At 41.8% G+C, this 14,882-nt stretch overlaps 1 protein-coding gene across 6 annotated transcripts in view; it reads right to left on the minus strand.

Annotated features, from left to right (window-relative positions):
* The window catches only part of Vezt (vezatin, adherens junctions transmembrane protein), a 60,351-nt gene that overhangs the window by 13,746 nt on the left and 31,723 nt on the right, over positions 1 to 14,882 (minus strand). For 3 of the 6 annotated variants that reach the window (XM_051172703.1, XM_051172706.1, XM_051172705.1), the window contains 4 exons: positions 11,508 to 11,680; positions 8,260 to 8,535; positions 4,221 to 4,358; positions 1,784 to 1,931 (listed from right to left, as the gene is read on the minus strand). In XM_051172703.1, coding sequence (XP_051028660.1) covers positions 1,784 to 1,931; positions 4,221 to 4,358; positions 8,260 to 8,535; positions 11,508 to 11,680 — 735 coding nt within the window. Of the gene's footprint in view, positions 1 to 1,783; positions 1,932 to 4,220; positions 4,371 to 8,259; positions 8,536 to 11,507; positions 11,681 to 14,882 lie in introns of all 6 variants that reach the window. The other 3 variants (XM_051172701.1, XM_051172702.1, XM_051172704.1) reach the window with 1 other exon arrangement.

A 14,882-nucleotide genomic window follows, 5' to 3' on the forward strand; every position in this document is an offset into this window, starting at 1 on the left:
TGTATTATACAGTTCTGGATTTTACTGAGAGAATTAGGAAGTTACTGAGCAGAAGAATAAAATGACTTGTGCTTTAACAGGCTCCTTCCAGCTGCTGAGACTTTAAGAAAGGGAGAGCGGACATTAGATGTTAGCAAAGTAATCCGAGTTCATGGTCCCTGAACCACAGCACATAGAGGTAGGGAAGGTGAGCAGCGACTGCACTCTGGACAGACGGTGACAGGAGACCAGTGCCTAGGGAAGAGCCTTCACAAGGGCAGTGTGAATCCAGCGCTTTGAAAAAGACATCGGAAAGAAGCAAGCTGGCATCCAATTGATACTTTAAAAAAGACTGGCTTATTATTGAATTTCTGTCACATCATCCAGTTACACATTAAAACTCAGAAATATAAAGTTTTCCCGTTTGTTCTTTGGAGAAGGTACACATTCTTTTCTGCTTGCTCGTTTGGATAAGCCGCTTTGGCTAAGGGAATATCCCAAAGCTTATGGCTGAGTAGCACATTTTGATTTTTAAATACTTCATGGCATCTGGATTCATTTCTTAAATCAGAAAATATAGTACTTTATAGTAGTAGTAGTAGTAGTAATAGTAATAATAATAATAATAATAATAATAATAATAATAATAATAATAGTAATAGTAATAATAGTTAAACACATAAAGAATCCAGGCACGATACCACACACTTGTAGTCCTGGTAACTCAACAGACAAGAGGATTACTTGAGTTCATGGGTTGAAAACTAGCAGAACAGTGAGACCATTTCTAAAAATACAGTTCCCTTTTTTTTTTTTTTTTGGAACTATACACCTGAATACTGCTGAGGAAGTGGACATTTTCCCAAAGTCTTTGTAAGCAAGTTATAGCGCTATGTCAAGGTTTACCATGCTGGTCTACCAAAACCTAGGCAGCATTCCTTTATTCTATCGTAGTTATCACCTCCAAACCCTCTGCACTTGCCAGGTAGGTGTCTAGAATAGAGCATATTTATGCAGAATTCACCCCTACACAAAGCTACTATGTAACTTGGCACATAGATTCAATAGATTTAGAACAGTCACCTTAGGAGAGATTAGTGGAATCAGAATGGCTAGTTCAAAGCATGAATAACTTGTAAGTGGCTCTAATATATGTCAAATTACATTGTCAGACAATTAACTTTACAAAATATAAGAAATCAGGGAGAAAACTGTTGCAGCGGCCCACATAAGATGGTAAGCGGTACCTATAACCAGCTAGCTGGAGGACTGAGGAAGAACTTTGAGATCAAGTTTTGCGTAGGCAACAGAGCAAGACATGTCAGAGAAAGAGAAAGACAGATGGGGATGGGGAGACAGAGAGGAGAGAATATGATGATCAGGACAGTGGCTGAGGTAGGGCAGGGATAAGAGGAGGAAAAGGATGGTACTCCATTTTCTAGAATCAGAAAATGTAAAAAGTAAAAGATCCATATTTCAACGCAAAATGTATCTTGGTAAGTGTGGCCAACTGCATCTGAACTGATCTGCAATGTTATCAAGAGATGTTTCAAAGATGAGAAACAAGCATCTCCACTCAGCTCCCTAAACTAAAGGGAACATAAGGCATTTGGACTGACTTCTTAACAACTCTCTGGAAGCTGACTGCATGTGTGCTTTTGATGCTGTTTTGTCCTAACATGTACAGCATTGCAAACGATGGCATGTGGCACCATGGAAGGGGAGTAGGAGCATAACCTGTGCTACACAGCGATGGAGCAGTCTGTGCGCATTCCTCAGTTCTGCCTTCTAAATGGCTGGTTACCTTCAAGGCTGGCAGGCTGAAGCCATCTGTCAAGTTATGAGCTTCCTCTTCTGATATCTGTTCTTCACTGAGTCCGAGCCCCAGCTCCTTAAAAGGTACCACACAGATGTAGTTGGTAACATTGTCACTCTCGGAGTTCAGGGGGTAGGTTAAATCAGGTTAAGGCAATCAACAACATCTCTCATTAACACATTTAAGATAGCCCGAAGTATCCCAAACTATATTGGTTAACTTCATTCAGTTGGTTTAAAGCAAGGAAGCCAAACTCTAGCATTCTTTCTTTTTTTGTTTTTGTTTTTTTTGTTTTTTTGAGACAGGGTCTCTCTGTGTATCCTTGGCTGTCCTGGAGTCGCTGGCCTTGAACTGACAGTGATCCTCCTGCCTCTGCCTCCTGAGTTCTGGGATTAAAGGCATGAGCCACCATGCCTGGCACTCCAACATTCTTTGTAGGCCAAGGACCCTGTGTCCGGCCACACTCTTTGGCTTAGGTACACTTACTGACTCTTCCGTTACACTGCAAAGATGGCACACAGGAACAGCACACAGGGGTTCCTTGAAGTGACATCTCTTGTATATTTAGTGGCTTTTCAGATAGATATGCATACCCCTGATGGCCTGGGCAGTTTCACGGACATTCCCAGTGTGAACATCAAGGTCTGAATCTTTGATTTGTATAATTTTATAGGATGTTCTGGCTTAAAAGTGTTATGAACCATTTTTACACCACTAAAGCTTTATACTTTCTGGTCCATCTAAATGGATGCTTCTCTTAGATTTTTCATTCAAGTCTTAGTTTCAGTGCCAGCTCATCAGAGGACACCCAGTCACTGTAGTACCCACTAACAGTTCTCTGCCATATCCCCGGACCTCCTCCTTTACAGTAATTATATTTGCAAATCCTAATTGCCAGCTCTTTATTATGTTACCTATTAGAAAGCAAGCTTCACTGGAACAGGGTCACTTCCCTTGTTCACTGTAAGGCCCTCAGTGCTGAGGAAACTTGACTAGTGCAAGCAACTTCCCTCAATCTCCCTGCTCTAAATTTACACTGCTTGGGGCAGAGACTATAGCTACACACATAAAATGGCATAGCTAGCGACCAGCACTTTGCTTAGCACCATGTTTCTGTTCAAGAAATTCTCACTGAATGACTAGCCACTTGGAGTTCATAAGCCATTATCAAACCCATTCTTTCCATAGTCTTTTGTTTGTTTTTTTTGCAGACAGCTCTGGCTGTCTGGCTGTGTAGACCACTCTGACCTCGACTTCAGAGACCCACCTGCCTCTGCTGGGATTAAAGGCATGCACCGCCTTTCCTGATTCTTTCCACGTCCTTTTGCTTCATACTCTGTACAGCGCAGACTTGTCGTCTCACAATCAACTTCTATATATTTTTAAAGGACCAATTCATGTTACGGCCCCTTTAACTCCATCAGGGCAGGTGCACTGACCTACTCTGCTGGAAGGCACCCTGAGCACTTATGTTGTATTATGAGTGCTGGGTTATTTCTAGGTCACACTCAAAAGTCCTCGGGACACGTTTTTGCTCTGTCTCATTAACACCTGCAAGAGTGTCTGACACACAGCTGGCAGACATTTTAAGCAGTGGAGGAAGCAGATGGGCAAGTTTTTCATGAGAATTCAATTGCTTTCTCTTCATTTCCAAAGAGAGACGACAGTATAGCTATATATAGTACATATTTACATATATATATTATATGGTTTAAAGGATAAGTCACTTGACTTCTATGTCTGGTTTTCATAAGCAGAGGTAAAGAACACAGTCAGAAGGCCTGTGTAAATCACGTGGTGCTAGAGCACAAGGCACATGGAAACACAGTCTCCATCAGAGCCCAGCAGGCTGAAGGGAGAGCAGTCTTTTAGCCTTCTATTTATTCACAGTTCAGCATACTTATGAATCTTAATTTACTAATTTATGGGATTACCGCCGTTTTAAAGATGAGGAGAGTAGGGCAGAGAGAAACTAAGAAACTAGCTTAAATTAATGAGAGTCACCTATGCAGTAAGAAAGTGACACAGCCAAAACTTGAACTTAGGGAATCCAGCGCTAGAGTTTTTTTTTTTGAAAGGGGAAGGATCTCCTGTCGCCAGCTTATTGCAGGTCAGGACACACATTTGCCATATTTGCTCCTTTTCTTAAAGTGTCTCACGCAAGCTCTGGGACCTCTTTCTTTGGACCAGTGAAGAGAAAGACTTGGAGAATGTTCCCCCTGTGGTAACGACCCACATGGGGCAGGCTTCCTTCCTGTCTGTTACTGTCATTCCTCCTGCAATGTACTTTTAAAAATAGAATTAAGGAGAGAGATTTGATGTGGAATAGACAATATGAATTTATAGTTCACTCTCCGGATGCGAGTGTAACATGTAATTCGGGGCTTTGGAAACCTCTTAGGTTCCCATGGAGACAAAAGGATATTTCTTCAGCATGTACAGTGTAGCTAGCCTTGCAGCTTGAAAGTTGGCTCTTACAGTCCTGTAGACAGCTTTCCGAAGGCCGGCGAGGTGCTGGCTGGGAGACTGGGCAGCCTTATGAAATGAGCAAGCAGCACTGACCCTGTCAAGCAAACTTGAAAAGTAAAATGTGATACAACTGTACAGGTGTCCTAAAGTTTGTGTTTCCTACAACCACAATTCTATTAAACTTAGAAACCATTTCTTTCTTAAAATTACTATAAGTATCTCAAGTCAAGTGTAACCACCTTTTTCTTGATACATACAAAGCCACTAAAATACACAAACCAAACAAAAGTCAACAACTGAAAAATTTAAAATCTCATGGAATATTTAGTCAAATATAGAGAAGATGAATTTTAATTGCAATAGAATAGAAATGAGGAACATTTATGTAGAATGTGTGGCCTTCTACATAAAGACACTCTACTTGGTAAAATCCACTATAGCAGAACTATTTCACAGGCTTCAAACCCAGCACCTACAGGTGATATGCATGGCTTAATTATCAACACTTTCTCATGCGTAATACGCATCTACATTATGTTCATGAGTCACTCATTTGGTGACATGTACAGAGCAGTTAACTACTATATAGAAATGCGGTCTGTACATTCATAAAAGTAGGGCAAAATTACTTACCCACCTGCTGCCACTGGCACTTACCTACTCATAATGAAGTAGGAGACGCAGGAAGGTGACAGGACCAGTGGCCAACAGGGGGATGCAAGTAGAAAGGCAAAGTAAGGGTTACTGTGCGCCAGGCCAGCTGCTCTCAAGCTTTCATGCTGCTCGAGCTTTCCTTAGGCCAGCGGAAAGCACTGGCAACAATGGCATGGGATGTGCTGCTTTGTGACTGAGAGCAGGCAAGGCTAAATGCTGCAGTTATTCTAATCAGCAACCTCCCCCAGTAGCGAGGCAAAATGTCAGACTTATCTGGTAAACCTTCATGAAACCACACATCTATAAAACAGACACTGAAGCAGACATTTTACAATGTAAAACCAAACTAAGATACACGGACAAAGATGGACAGACTTAATTTTAAGTAAGGGAACAGAGGAAAAGAAAGGTTAAATTATTTGCTAGAAAGGAAACATCGAGGCAGAAACAAACCACTCCTGGTTTCAGTGTGAAGCAGTAGGGCTTGTGCTCTCCTAAATCTATTTTACAGACTGAACTGTGTCTAAGACCCTGCAAGGTTTATTATTCCTGTGACATTTCAGTCCACTGTCCAGTTAGACGGAGACAATGAAGTGACGCCTTCCAATACTTTTTACCTGGATGGTACAAAGCAAAACCAGGAGGTCAATCATGCTTAATGGCCTACTTTACTTTTTCATGTTAATTGCATGGATTTGGGTAAAAATCAGAAAACTGACCAGAGTCCCAGCATCTTGTATACATGCTTAAGCATTAGCTGGGCTCCTAGCCATGTATCACTCAGGCCTTTCAATAAAATGCTGTGTAAGTCGACAGTGAAACGGAGACAGTACTTAATTGAAAAGTGACTTTAATTTTTAAAATTTGACAACCAACTTAAAATTTTCTATCTACTGGTAAGAATTGCATTTAACCTAATGGAAGGACAAAATCAACAACATCCACAGGATTGTTTTCCTTTGCACCAAGCAGCACAAGGCATAAAATTCTTCAATGTCATTGTGGCAATTTGAATAAAAATGACTCTCATAGGCTCATAGAGAGTGGCACTATTAGTAGGTGTGGCTTTGCTGGAGTATAGGTGTGGCCTTGCTGGAGTAGGTGTGGCCTTGCTGGAGTAGGTGTGGCCTTTCTGGAGTAGGTGCGGCCTTTCTGGAGTAGGTGTGGCCTTGCTGGAGTAGGTGTGGCCTTGCTGGAGTAGGTGTGGCCTTGCTGGAGTAGGTATGGCCTTTCTGGAGTTGGTGTGGCCTTGCTGGAGTAGGTGTGGCCTTGCTGGAGTAGGTGTGGCCTTGCTGGAGTAGGTGTGGCCTTGCTGGAGTAGGTGTGGCCTTGCTGGAGTAGGTATGGCCTTTCTGGAGTAGGTGTGGCCTTGCTGGAGTAGGTGTGGCCTTGTTGGAATAGGTGACTGACTAGGGGCAGGCTTTGAGGTCTCAGAAGCTCAGGAGGCCTAGTGTGGCATTCACTTCTGCTGCCTGTGGGTCAAGATGTAGCAGCACTGTGTCTGTCTGTGTGGCATGCTTCCCACCATGATAATGGACTACACCTCTGGAACTGTAAGCCAGCCCCAGGTAATGTTTTCCTTCATAAGAGTTGCTGTGGTCATGGTGTCTCTTCACAGCAATGACACTCTAACTAAGACAGTTAGCTCTACTCTCAGGATTGCTGTAAGGAGCACGAGAGCACGAAGAGTGTGGTGCTGACTGCAGGCTCCTGTACTTCTCCACTCCACGATCTCCCAGAGAGTGCTCTGAGGGCAAGGTGAAGGCCTAACTGAGAGCAGGGCCAAGTGAGTGATGCGAAGACTACGGGCACCATCTCCCTCCTGATTTTCTCTATAGCCCAACCTCACCTAATTAGAAATCAGTAATTGTTCACTGCATACTTGTTTTTCCCAATTATAAATGTCAACAGAAAAATGTTACACAGCAGGAAGAGAGGTGACAAGATGTCAATATGATTGAAATATATTATATACACGCATGAAATTGCCAAAGCAAAACTCATTATATAATTAATACATGCTAACTAAACCATTTAAAAATTACATAAATTATTAAACATACTGTAGTCTAACTGTCATCTGTGAACATTTAGTAGTAGCCTAGTGTACTAGAAACGGGCTTCTAAAGTTATGATGGATATGAATGGGATCATAACGGTGTGATAGATAGGAATAATACTATGCATAATACCTTAATTGTATGTAAAAATGATTAGCACAGCATATGGAACATAGCTTGTCCCTAATGAGTGCAACCCCTCTGTATGTGGTATGTGATATGTGGTGTATGCACATGTATATGTAAGTATAGATGCCAGTGTACACAGGTGACCTGCACTTTCTTTTCTTTTCTTTCTTTCTTTCTTTTTTAAGATTTATTTATTTATTTATTTATTACTTATACAGTGCTTTGCCTGCATATGTACCTGCAGGCCAGAAGAGGGCACCAAATCTCATTATAGATGGTTTAAGCCACCATGTGGTTGCTGGGAATTGAACTCAGGACCTCTGGAAGAGCAGCCAGGGCTCTTAACCTCTGAGCCATCTCTCCAGCCCCAGGCCTGTACTTTCACGAATCACTTTATTCTCTTAAAACAGGTTCAATCATTGACTCTAGTGCTGGGCTGGAGGCCAGTAAGGCTCAGTAATGCTCCTGTCCCTATAGTGTCTATAGCACTGGGGTTACAGCTATGTGGCCATGCCTGGCTTTTTATACAGGTGATGGAGATGTGAACTCAAGTCCTCATGCGTGCACAAGTGTTCTTACCTGCTGAGCCATCCCCCTAGTCCTGCAATTCCCCTTTCAGTAACTATCCAGTATATCACGACAGCTAGACTGCTAAATATTTATTTTCCCATGGGAACGAGCAACATCCTTGTGAGCATGATATAAAGTTCTAGTGCTATAGCAGCTGCTAGTGGTTACCCAGGGAGCACTATTAATATATGCTAAGATTTAAAAGTGAACTCATGGTAGACACATCTACCATCTAAACTGGGCAATGAGGTCTTTTGATAGGGAATAAAGGAAGCAAACATTTATTGGGTAGCCACGGCACATTACGCTTAGTGTTAAACAGTGTCACTATCTCCTATAGTCACACAGCAACAGGCCAAAGCAACTATGATTTGCAAAACATTTATCCAAGTGGGTAAGCAGAACTCTACTCTACACTCATCTCTCATACAATGAATGACCTCATCCCTTCACTCATGAGCTATGTGGACTTGTCTTGCCATAACTGTAACACAAAAATAAAAGCAGATGATATCCTCCTTAAAGTAAAATAAATAGCAGAACAGACTTATTTAAGAAAAATAAAGTGAGAAATGAACTCACAGAGTAAATCCCCTGGAAATGACTTCAGTTTCTTGGATGAGACGTAGAGATTTTCTCACAAGGTTAGTGAAGGCTCGGCTATTTGCTGCCATATCTTCTAAACGGACCCTATGTTTTTTCAGAGTCATTTGCAGTTTGGCTGTCCTCCAAAATTTCAAAACTCGTATGATCAAGTAAAGAAGTAGAATTACTCCCCATACCAGCCAGGAAGCCACAATCCACCATGTGGGGAGCACGAGGAGCAAACTAATGAAGGCAAATAGCATCGAGACATCCCTATGAACACAGAGACCAAGAAAAAGCCATCAGGCATGAGGTGGGGGGGAGGGGGAGGGGGGAGGGGGAAGGTCAGCTACCTGAGCTAGTAAAAGCAATGACAGATCTCGGTTTACTAAAGCAAAACACTAGCTTCTTTGTGAAGCCACACTTTAACCGTTTTAAACATGTAACATACTAGATAATGTTGCCTAGGTATTAAAATCTGAGCTGGTGGAATTAGGTAGAGGACATTGGAAAGGAGTGTCTTCTACAACTGTTTTAGGAAGGATGGTATCTAATATGCAAATTACAGATTTAAAAGTCCAATTTTATAGATTTAAAAGTAATAATAGTATCTCAGAGATTTTTCAAGCAGTGAAAACTATGGTGAAATGTGTATACACAAAACAAGAATACAGGGTAATGCTTCTCTGGATATGTGAGAACAGCGTCAGCAATACTTGGGACTTATAGTCACACTCAAAGTCATGTGAGAACACGTCTTATGTGTTGCATGTGACTATGTCCACCCATCACTTTCCACTTTAGTTTCTGAAGCAGGGTCTTTTCATGGAAACTAAAGCTTATCATCTTGACTACAGTGTGTGGCCATCATAGCCTCAGCGTCTGCTTAGCTCCGCCTGCCCACTGCTAGGGCAGGTGCATACCACCACAGCTGGTGTTTAGACTTGTATGTGGGTGCCAGGAAGCTTGAGTTCAGGCACTAATGCTTGTGTGGCAGGCACTTTACACTCTGAGCCATCTCCCAGTTTGGAGAATGCTTCTCAATAAATGTTAGCTCTAACTTCTTCCAGAATCCATAACTTTTAATAACTAAGTTACATAACTAATTTACAATCCTGGTAAAATCATAAATTAAAATCTCATCATTTACTTTTATACAGAAACAGCTGTGGTGATTTGAATGAGAATGGCCCCATAGGCTCATATATTTGAATGGTTACTCACTAGAGAGTGGACCATTGAGAATTATTAAGAGGTGTGGCCTTGTTGAAGTGGGTGTGGCCTTGTTGGAGGAAGTATGTCACTGGGGGTGGGCTTTGAGGCTTCTCTTTTCTCTCTGTCTGCTGCCCATTGGATCAGGATGTAAAGTTCCCAGCTACTGCTCCAGCCTCATGCCTGTCTGTTTCTGGCCATGATGTCATGAACTATCCCTCTAAAATTGTAAGCAAGGTCCCACTAAATGCTTTCTTACATAAGTTGCCTTGGTCATGGTTTCTCCTCAGCAATAGAACAGTAACTAAGACAACAGCAAACTCTAAAAGCATTTACAAAATCTCATACTTGCTCAGCCAATTGCCTTTACAGATTGAACGCCATTGCGGCTAGTACTTAAAGTCTATGTGTGCACAGGTATGTGTGTGTCGAGGGGAGGCCAGAGGTTAACTTTAAGCGTCATTATGCAGGTGTCACTCACTTTGTTTTTTACTATTGTTGTCACTGTTGTTTGTTTTTCTGAGACAGGTATCTCAATGTAGCCCTAGCTGGCCTGACACTTGCTCTGTAGACCAGGCTGGCCTCAAACTCACCGAGATCCACCTGCGTCTGTCTTCTGAGTGCTTGGATTACCAGCCTTTTTTTTTTTTTTTCTTTTAATCTTTCCAAAGAGGTTAGGCTGGGCTCCAGTGAGCCCATGGGAGCTCCTGTCTTTGCCACCCCAGGAGTGGTATTACAAGCATATGCTACCATACCAAGCTTTTTAGAAAATGTGGTGGGTTTTGGGATTGAACTGAGGTCCTTATGCTTGCAAGGCAAACATTTAGCAGATGAGCTAAGTCTTCAGCCCCATAAATGCTTAGCATCTATGGTTCGTTCTTCACATATCTTTAAATTCATTTATTTATACAAATATTTATAATATGCATATAGGTGTCTATTTTTCTGAGTCTTTTGGAGACAAAGTCTTTACTGTGTTGTCCAGGATGGCCTTGAACTCTTGGCTCAAGCAACATCTTTGTGGCCTAGACTGTAACTACATTTGTGGGATTCCAGGTACACACCATGTGCTGGGGAAATTCTTCTATTTTTAAAGAAAAAACTGTAGCTATCCTCATGATGGTATTTCAGTGACTGCTGGCTTAGAAACACACTTGACTATGTGGTACAACGTGACAGGAGAGATGAATTCAGAGTTCGGGCAGTTAATACAGCTACTTATTGAACTTGAACAGTTTGGGCAGTAACTCCACATTCCTTGATTCATTCTTCTCTGTGAAACATGATGAACAAATAGGAGAAGGGCACCAACAATCCCCGTGTGTGTGTGTGTGTGTGTGTGTGTGTGCGTGTGTGTATGTGCGTGTGTGTGTGTGTGTGTGTGTGTAGGTAAGTAAAATCTTTTAGTATTTATCATTTCTTTTTTGAAAAAAATATTTTAAGACATGTGATCTAAGACTTTTGCCTTAGGCTCAAATATTTTCATTAGGATTATTTTTGTTTGACTGTGTGTTTTTCTTCTGAGACAAGATCTTTGCTACATTGCTCCGCTGGCCCCTGACTCCTGGGATCCTCTGGTCCTCCAGCTTCAACTCCTCAAGGAAGCTTTAGAATAGTTCAAATCGCTAGTTATGCTACCAGGTATGATCTCTTCTCAGCCAATATATCAATAATTGATGCTTTATCGCCATGTCTCAAACTTTAGTAACCCTGTAACACAGCTATGACATTATCTGGCTAGGGCAGACATGCACACTGCACTGTTATATTGATATTTTGAGACATTTATCCCTGATGTCTGAGCTGCTAAATATAGAACTAATTTTACTGAGTTTGATAAATACATGATAACTTTTTTCCAGCGCTTTGTAATTTTTGTTTTGTTTTTATCTCTGGCATAGTACTACATTCGTTGTAACTGTAAACATATGAGATATTTATAAGGCCTCCACAATAGAGAATATTATGATGGATTTCTTCTGCCAATTCTCTCTATGTAAGCAGTCAAAAGAGAAATGTTTTCTGGACAGTACCAAATATTAGGGGTTGCCAGGGAGCAGAGTGTTGGAAGGTGTCCATTTTCCTGTTGAGGCTGTCCTGCAGACAGGATGCTGGGGTCAAGCAGCTCAATTAGCTCCACATCCTCTTGTAGCAGGACTTCCTGTTGCAGGATGGTATACAGTGAGTCCAGTCGAAATCCGGTGTCCTGTCCATCAAAATACAGGAAGAGAGGTATTAATACATATGCAATACTGCATTAAATGCTATGTTTAATATAGTTCCAGTTATAGATATTTATTTTCAAAGTAGACTCCAAGAAGAAACACCAATTCACTCTCCCCTTAGTGTGACAGGTGCAGTTTTATTTTCACTGTAAATATAAAACAATAAAGACTGAGGTGGACATATGTGAAAAATGAATTTTTAGTAATGATATGTAAAGTAATTACAGATTATTAAGCCTAGTCACGTGTGCCTTCTTAGTTAAAACACTGGTGTGCAATGTGAGCAATATCATACACATAGGAAATTATACAAAAGATGCTCACTTTGGATACTTTACCCAGTGAGCCAGGGTGGCAGTTTGACTGAGAATGACCCCCATAGACTCGCATGGATGAATGCTTGGTCCCTAGCTGGTGGGGCTGTTTGGGCAGGATTAAGAGGCGTGCCCTTGTTGGAGAAGGTGTATCACTGGGGATGTGCTTTGAGATTACAAAAGTTGGGGCCATTTTCACTGTGCTTTCTGTCCCCTGCTTAACAAATAAGCCGCGAAGAGCTTTCATGTACTATAGCCCTCTGAAACCATTAGCCAAGACAGAGTCAATGCTTTCAGTTACAAGCTGCCTGGGTCAGGCTTTTGTGACAGCAACAGAAAGCAGCTACTACATTTTATCAGAGAGATCAAGTGCTCCGCCACCTGGTCACACCCCTAGCCTGGAAGTGTCTATACTTAAGGCTTTGAGAAAACTGAAAGTAAATGACCACATAAAAAGGTGCAGGGGGTCACAGTAGCTGCTATAAAGGTGACATGGAAGCACTGAAGTTCAAGTCAGAGATCGTACGAGAGGGGACAGCTGAACTAGTCTGAAAGCATGAGCCAATCTGACCAGGCGGCTGGAAGGGTGCAGCAGACAGGAGAAAGTCTAAGCTGTGAGTGTGGAATCTGCCATCGGCTGGAGCACAAGGCAGAAGGGGAGGGAAGAATAGGAGGCTAGTTCTCACAGTAACCGGTGATGTGGACTCACAGAGACTGAGTGGCTTCTCAGAATTCTCATTTCAAAGCTTCAGTCTTTGGTAGTTGTTTTTTGTTTATGTGTTTAAAGGTTGTAAATTAAATGTATTAATTTAGTACTTAGAGTATGTGTGTGGGTACATGGAGATCAGAGCACAACTCATAGGGGCCACTGTTTCCTTCCACCACATGGATCCTAGGATCCAACTCAGATCATCAGTTTTCCCGGCAGGAGCCTGTACCCCACAAGGCATCTTCCTGGCCCATGTCTTTTAAGTAACACACAAGAACATAAAATTAAGCAGGACATGGGCACTGATGCTTGCAAACTCAGCTCTTGGAAGGATGGAACAGGTCAGCCACAAGTCTTAGATGAAGACAGGCTAGTTAGTGAGGCCCAGGCTATTCTGGACTACAGAGTAAGACTGTCAAACAAAAACAAGACAAAATCAGAAGCAAAGTAAAACACAACAACATGGGATTCTGTTAATGAGGTACCATGTAAATTTTGGTACATATATACTGTAGGATGCTTACATCAGGTCAAACAGACCTATCTTCTCTAAGATTTATCATTTCCATTTAGTACAAATTTCCACAATCCTTTCTTCCAGTTTTTAAAATGTACAGTATATTGATGGTATCTGTGCTGGAGAACCCTGCTGTTTGAGGTTGCAGTCTACCATGTCTGGACAGCTTCATACACAGTCTCCTGTGCACCAGCATGGCAGAACTTATTCTTACCTAACTATAACTTAGCACCCAGTGGTCACTGGCACAGCTGTGAGCTCGGATCTACTGGTGGGATACTGGGTAAACAGGCTCATGTGTAATAAGCCTGAGAGCCCAGACCTCAGTACCCAGGCCTGGATCTTGGCTCTATAACTTAAACAAGTTACTAATATCTCAGTGCCAATTTCCTCATCTGCCAAGAGAGTAACAGCAGTACCTAGCCCTAGGATTAAATAAATTGACATTTGCAGAGCGCACGCCTGTAATCCCAGCACTCAGGAGGCAGAGGCAGGTGGATTTCTGTGAGTTCGAGGCCAGACAGGTCTACAGAGTAATTCCATGATAGCCAAGACTACACAGAGAAAACTCTATCTTGAAAAACCTAATAAACAAACAAATAAAAATAGGTTGAATTTTGTTAAGCATGAAGAAGAGTTTCTACAGAAAGCATTACGCATGCTACCATGTATGAAATAATTAAAGAACCAAAACCAACCAAACAAACAAACAGAAAAACCAAACCAAAACAAAAAAACCCAACAAAACAAAACAACAACAACAACAAAAGAAAACAAAATAAAAAATCCAAAGCACAAAACATAAAACTTATGAAACATAAACATAGGCAATTGTTATTAGCCTGGTAAAGGAAATAGACCCAATAGGATGAAGTGTTCAGCAAAGCTAGGATCACTTACTGAAAAGATTGAGAAAAAATAGGAAAGAATTCCACCGCAGAATAACAGCGCACATACCACCCTCAGGATAAGGGAGTTGAAAGACTGGACTCATGGGTAAAAATATCAATAGTGAGACTGGCAAGGGAGGTTAGGGTTAAATTGTGCCAGTTCAGTGCTGATCTGAGTGCTAAGCTGATGTGACGGGTACCAGTAATTTCAGCTTTTAAAAAAGGCATCACTATTCAAGCTACAGGAGGACTGAGTTTTATTGGAAACAGGACTTTAGACTCAGGAGATCTTGGTTCAAATCTTCCCTCTCTCATTTTCTTGCTGAACATTCTTGGACAATTCACTTAAGTACTAGAGGCCAAGCTGTCTAAACCTTGCTTTTCTCCCATTGGTGTAATAGACCAAATCCTGTAATGTGATTTGGAGCATCCAGTCAAATGTGAAAGCTTTGTAAATGCCCGCTTTACAAAAGTCAGTGTAAAAGGACCATACTTCCTGGGTCCCAGGGCAGCCAAGAACCCTGACACCTGCTCCCGCACATCTCTGAGAGCCTAGAGAGCTCAGCAAGCTGAATGCTTTGGGTACCCTGCATATTTACACTGGTAGGTTGGAAGGATGACTGCACCTCTATAGGGGTTTGGCTAAGCAACAAGTACATCGCAGCAGAAACAGAGAGAGACAGAGAGAGGGAGGGAGGGAGTTTTACAGGAACCAAAGACACCATCAATACTGACTCTAGGAAAGGGTGATTT

The sequence above is a fragment of the Acomys russatus genome, chromosome 31 (genome assembly GCF_903995435.1).
Source record: "Acomys russatus chromosome 31, mAcoRus1.1, whole genome shotgun sequence".
Classification (NCBI taxonomy): Eukaryota; Metazoa; Chordata; class Mammalia; order Rodentia; family Muridae; genus Acomys; species Acomys russatus.